We start from the raw sequence: 6,000 nt of genomic DNA on the forward strand, positions 1-6,000 counted from the left end.
GAATTAAAAGTTAAGTTTATTTTGGCGCAAAAAAAATTGAAATCCCTACCTATGAATAGTCTTCAAAAAGTAGGTGAAATGCACATCATGAAAAAACTGTGCATTAATTTCATAATTTCTATACCAAAATACACTCTTTTTTTTATCTCTCTCTCTTTTTTTTTTTTTTTAACAGGCAGAGTGGACAGTGAGAGAGAGAGAAAGGTCTTCCTTTGCCGTTGGTTCGCCCTCCAATGGCCACCACGGCCGGCGCGCTGCGGCCGGCACACCGCGCTGATCCGATGGCAGGAGCCAGGTGCTTCTCCTGGTCTCCCATGGGGTGCAGGGCCCAAGCACCTGGGCCATCCTCCACTGCACTCCCTGGCCACAGCAGAGAGCTGGCCTGGAAGAGGGGCAACCAGGACAGAACCTGGCGCCCCAACCGGGACTAGAACCCGATGTGCTGGTGCCACAAGGCAGAGGATTAGCCTAGTGAGCCGCGGCGCTGGCATTTTATCTCTATTTTTAAACAAACTTTATGAAGTACCCTCATACACCTCAGGCCCTGCAGAGCATGAGAGAGGCTTTGTCTGCTGAGGATGGCTGCCCACTTCAAGGCTCTTCTGCTATCGGGAGGGTCTTTCCTCCTCTAGGTCAGGAACAGGAAACCTTTCTCCTGCTAAGGGCCATTTGGATATTTATAACATCATCTGTGAGCCACACAAAATTATCAACTTAAAAATGAGTTTTAGGTGTTGGGATTAAAAAAAAAAAGTCAAAAGGACAAAAATAGAGAACCACTGAAATATAAGGGATGGGGAGTTACGGAGTTCAAGGGCAGACAACGCCAGAAGCAACCCCCACGGGAAAGGAACCGAGCCCTGAACCAGTCACGCCCCTGAGAAGGACCTGGCCGCTTCTCTCCAACCTGAAGGCTCAGCCCTGGCCAGGGAGGCTCAGAACCCTGAGCTGCCTCTGCATCCCCCAGCACCACTGCCGAACTCCTCACTTCTAGACCTGCTATGTTCAAGTGCAAACAGTAGTTTTCTCCCACAAACTCCCTCTCGGCAGAATAATTAACAGTTTAACACACCACTCTGGACAAACACAGCCTCTGCCCCCACACTGCTGTCCAGATAACTATATTTACAAGGGTATTTTCCCCCATTTGCATTTCCCATACATAGGTTTTGAGAAGAAATCCAGACTACCGCTATCACTGTTAACCTTTCCTTTTTACCCCCTTTCAAACAACTACTCCGGTGCTGCCTGTGTTGAATCACCAGGCAGCAGCCAGCACTCCACCAACGAGGAAAACAAGGCTTGAAGAGAGAAAACACAAAGCGAATTGCCAGGGTAATCCACCAGCCAGTGCAGAACTGGAACTTGAACCCTGGTTCTCTGCCACCGAGCACGGGGGTTCGCAGGATGAGCTCAGGTGGTTCCAAATGGGGAAAACCCGGGAGGCGTATGCAGGTGACTCAAGTTTGGGGAACGGCGCGTGGCACACCGCTCCTTCTAACTAAAGGCTCAAGTTCCCCGGTGAGCAGGGCTTTAAGCACTATCTCTTCCTAATTCCCTTTTTTGCTTTCTTAAGGGAACACTTCACAAGTTTTTGTGGCATCCTCACAAAGGGCCACACTAGCCTGGTCTGCGTCTGTCCACGCCAGCACCTTCGTCTCCTGCACCTCCCCTGTCTCCCGGTGCCGGCTGCAGTCTCAGGGTGCTGCTGATAGAAGTTTGAGACACCGCACCGCATTCCGAATGTAACAATGAGACCACCGGAGAATACACGGAGTTGAGGGCAATCCCTCCCCTTCCTAGCGCGGAGAAAGGTGCTCATCCCCGCCCCACCCCTCCCTCTCCTAAGAGCCTCCCACATTCTCTGCACTTCCCAGCCCCGCGCCGGCCACCCAAAGTAGCCCAGACTCAGATCCTCCGGGGTTCCATTAACTGTTTCACTTCCCTGGACCCACAAGTTTCACAAGCCGCCTGCTGCAAGAAAATCCTAAAATAAACCCCATTGTCATCATCCGCAGGCCGTTTCTCCCCTCCACCTCCTGAACACACCCTTCAACGTTTTCCTTTCCCTAAAAGCTCAGGGGGAATTTAAAAAAAAAAAAAAAAGAACAGAAGAATTGATTCCAGTCCGCCGCCCACCAGGCTCTCAATGAGCCCGCTTTCCTAAGTGGCCCCAAGGCTCGCTCAGACCTCAAGGAAGTTTTTCAGCAGAGCAGCTGCACCCAGATGTTTCCCATTTCGGCCCTCCGCTGTCTCCTTTGCTACTGCGAAAAATTCCAAAGAGAAAAGGAAAAGGAACGGGGAGTCCCGGAGAGCGCTGCGGCGGTTCCAGGAGCCAAGGGGGCTTAATCCGCTCTGTCGCCCTCGTCCATTCTTCCTTCAAAACAAAAGGGCACGCGCGACCTTTCCCGGGCAGAGGCCCGAGGGGCGCAGCCAGATGTTGCATCAGACGAGCGCCGGGCGCGGGAGAGACGAGAAAACCAGATGGGGACAGGAAGCCCCAGCAGGGCGTCCGGGCTCCTCCGGGGACCCGCCAGCGCCTGCCCTCTCGGTCCTTTCTTTTTCTTTTTCTTTTTCTTTTTTTTTTAAAAGATTGCATCGAAAATTAGGAGTTTCAGTTTCACGCCAGCGGGGAGCCGACGTTCTTCCCAAAAGCGGTCCAAGAAGTTCGCGTTCCTCGCCCGAGGACCGGCTCGCGGCGGGGGCTCCCCGGCCGCGGCGGACGGGGCAGGGGGCTGGGAGCGGGGGGACGGGGCTCCCGCGCGCCCTGGGCGGGCGCCGAGGCGGAGCGGCTTGTCCCGGCCCCGCGGACGCCCCCCGACCCCCGCGTCCGCAGCTGCCCGCCCCGGCCACAGACGGCGACCGCCGCCCGGCTCCCGGGCCCTCGGAGGCGGGAAGGCGCGGGTGGCCCCGAGACAATGGGCCGGGGACGCGGGAGCCGCAGTGCCGCCCTCACCCCCGGTGCGGGCGCCGCGCGGGGGCGCCTCGGGCCGCCCCGGCCACCGCCCCCCGCGGCCGCGCGGGAGCCGGGGCCTCCGCCGGCGGGGCGGGCGCTCACCTTGACGAAGAGCTCGATGAGGGGCTCTTTGTCCTCCTCCTTCAGCCCGTTCAGCGGCATCGACAACGCCATGGCCGGCTCGGCTGCGGTTCCGCGGACGGCGGCGCGGCTGCTGCGGCTTCTGCTCCGGGGCTGCTCTGGCTGCGGACTCCCGCCGCGCTGCGCTCCCTGGACACACTCCCGGCGTCGAGCTGGCCGCGGCCTCCGCGCCTCAGCACCGCCCCACGCCCCACGAGCGACTCTGAGGCGGCCGCAGCCCCAGTCGCTTCAAGCCGCGGGGCGGGGCGCTGGGGGCGGGGTCTCGGAGTGGGGGCGGAGCTCGGGACCGGCGTCTCGGGACTCTCCCGGGGGAAAAGGGAGCGGCCGGAGCCCGAGGGGCGTGGCCTAGGCCGGGAAAGGCAGAGGGGCCTCTCCGGCGCCGGCTGAGGGACCAGTCGGGCGCCTCGAAGGAGATACGGGGCGTGCCCTGGGCTCGGGGGCGTGGCCTAGGTGGGCAGGGCGGAGCGGGGCGGAGCCGGGGCTGCGGTGGGCGCACCCGGGCCACGCCTTCCGAGGAGGCGGAGGGAGGCTCCCCAGGGCGGAGGCTGACACCGCCTCCCGCCGCAGCGCCGGCGCGTCCTCCGCAGCTGCTGCTGGGCCGGAGCCCGGTGACCTCATGCCTCGGCCCGCCTAGGGAGGCGAGCAGGCGCCTCCGCCCTCTCCCCCGCCGGAGCCTGGGGACTCATCTCCCTTCCCCGCAGCGGCCGCCTCCTCGAGCTCCCCGTGTTAGGAGGAGCTTTTTCCTGTAAAACTTTTCGGAAAGTTTTCATCGCTTGGAGATGGCTTTTTCTTCTTCCGACTGCCTTCTTCCCTTTGACCGTACGGTCGCTCTCTGGGGAGCCAGCATATTTACAAGTATTTACAAGGCCCCGCTGTGTCCCAGGCCCTGAACTAACCTCCACGGGGGCGGGGGGGGGGCGCTCTCCGGTACAACAGGACCCCCGCCCCACCCCCCAGCTCCTGAAGCTACCGAGGAGCCCCAAGCTCTGGTCCGCGCTGTTCCCCCTTCCTGGGCCGATTTCTTTCCCGCATTCACCTGGCAAACCTGAGCGCGCATCAGAATCAGCTGGGCCGCGCTCAGCCCAGCAGGACCTGACCCTGAGGTTCTCCTGGAGTGGACTGAACAGCTCAACAAGCCCCAGGACGGATCCGCAGTACGCGGCCCTCAAAGTGGGGAGGGAGGACTGCGCGGGGTTTTGAGCCCCGAGGGCGGCCGCTGTGACACCTAGAGCCAGGCTGGCGGTAGGCACCCGCCCGGGGGTTGCCGCTGGGGACCGCCCTGGGTGGACATCGCGGCCTCTGGAAACTTCCTTGTGCCCTTCCCCATTTCCCAGGCCGGGTGACTCACGACCGCCAGGGGTTTGCCTCTGCATCCCTAGTGCCAGCCTGCATGACAATGATGAACGCGTGCATGAAATACAGCGGGAGCTGCAACTTCTTCCCCCGCCAGCTCACAGGGACTCTGTGAAAGGGACCGTGGACCCCAGTGCTTAGGGTGACGCGCCGTGGAGTCAGCCTGTTGAAGTCCCCGATCTTGACATTGACAGGTCCTTCAAAACCCCTAAGCCGAGTGTCATTATCTGGAAGGGGGTGGAGCCCCAGGCTGCCCTGCCTTACCCCCCCCCAGCCCCCTATCCCCGTCCTGTGTCCTGTGCCAGTCAAGTGAGGACTGTTATCTGTGCCTGGCCTGATAAGGTCCCCGTCCACCCTGCAGGCTGGGGTGGCTCTGAATTCAGCTCCCTCCACGACCAGCTTGCTAAGAAGAAATCAGTGCTGACTGCCCCTTAGAGCCGGACAGAAACCAAAAACATCCAAGTGACCAGGTGGACTCTGGACTGGGCTCAAGGGTATTTTATTCGCAGACTCATGAACTGAACCAAAGTTCCCTCCGCCCAGCCCCCCTCCACCCTCCCTGCAAAGGAACCAAAACGGGGGGGGGGGGGGGGCAAAGCAGGCCCCATCTCACATGATCTCAGGGAACCTCAAAAGCCCCAGCCTGGCCCTAGTGACCCAAGGGCTGCTGCGGGGGCTCCTGTCTTCTGAGTGTGTTGCACAGTTTATCAAATTTGGTGTGAGTCAGCCAACATTCCCCGTGCTGCGCGTGTGGGTTGCAGGCACCTCGCTGGCCCCCCAGCGCCTGGTGTGGAGGTTGCCCAGGTCTGGAAAGGGAAGTGGACCAGGGTTTTTCCGTCTTCACTGCCTAAGCACAGATCTGAGTTGGCAGAAGCAAGCAGCATTCTCCTCCCCTGAGCCCCGAGTTAGTGTGGTCTCCAGGATGGCCCCTGCCCACTAGGAAGCCCCCAGGCATAGCCCCGCCTAGAAACCAGAGTCATGGTCACATCTAGGGTTTCCCAGTGTCCACCCCCATGTGGCTTGCAAGGATGGACAGAGGGGAGACAGGGGATTTGTGCCGGCAGGCCCCAAATGCACCTTGCATTCAAGGCTCCTTCCAGCTCTGCGCATGCCTGTTCTGCGCTCCGTCCTCGTGTTTATTTTCAGAACATGCACAGAAATCGAGAAGTCGGGTGGAGATCTGTTGTCCTGCACACACGCCCTCTGATCTCATCTCCCACCACTCTCCCCTGCTGTCCTCCACCCCAGCCACACCTGCCTCCCGGATGCTCAGTGAGTTGCCTCAGGACCTTTGCGCTTGCTCTTATCGTCTCTGGAACATTCTTCTCCCAGAATTCTAGCAACCCCCACTCTCTTGCCCCTTTTGGGTCTTTGTTCATTGCGATTTCCCCAAATACACAACGTTGCAAGGTGCCGTAGCTCATTCTGCCTCCACTCCCTCCCTCTCTGTGATGTTTAAAATCCTCAGCTATATATTTTACTTATCTGCTTATTGTCTGTCTTCATCCACTTGAGCATAAACTCCTCTGGGGAAGAGATTTTTGTGTGGC

The 6,000-nt window shown here is 59.6% G+C and overlaps 1 protein-coding gene across 1 annotated transcript in view; it reads right to left on the reverse strand.

Annotated features, from left to right (window-relative positions):
• Window positions 1-3,385, reverse strand: part of CLIC4 (chloride intracellular channel 4) — a 79,573-nt gene extending 76,188 nt beyond the window's left edge. The window contains exon 1 of the mRNA XM_051856667.2: window positions 3,059-3,385. Within this exon, the coding sequence (XP_051712627.1) occupies window positions 3,059-3,130 (72 nt within the window). The 5' untranslated portion in view covers window positions 3,131-3,385. The remainder of the gene's footprint in view (window positions 1-3,058) is intronic.
• Window positions 3,386-6,000: the final 2,615 nt, after the last annotated feature.

This window comes from Oryctolagus cuniculus, chromosome 7, assembly GCF_964237555.1.
Source record: "Oryctolagus cuniculus chromosome 7, mOryCun1.1, whole genome shotgun sequence".
In the NCBI taxonomy this organism is placed as follows: domain Eukaryota; kingdom Metazoa; phylum Chordata; class Mammalia; order Lagomorpha; family Leporidae; genus Oryctolagus; species Oryctolagus cuniculus.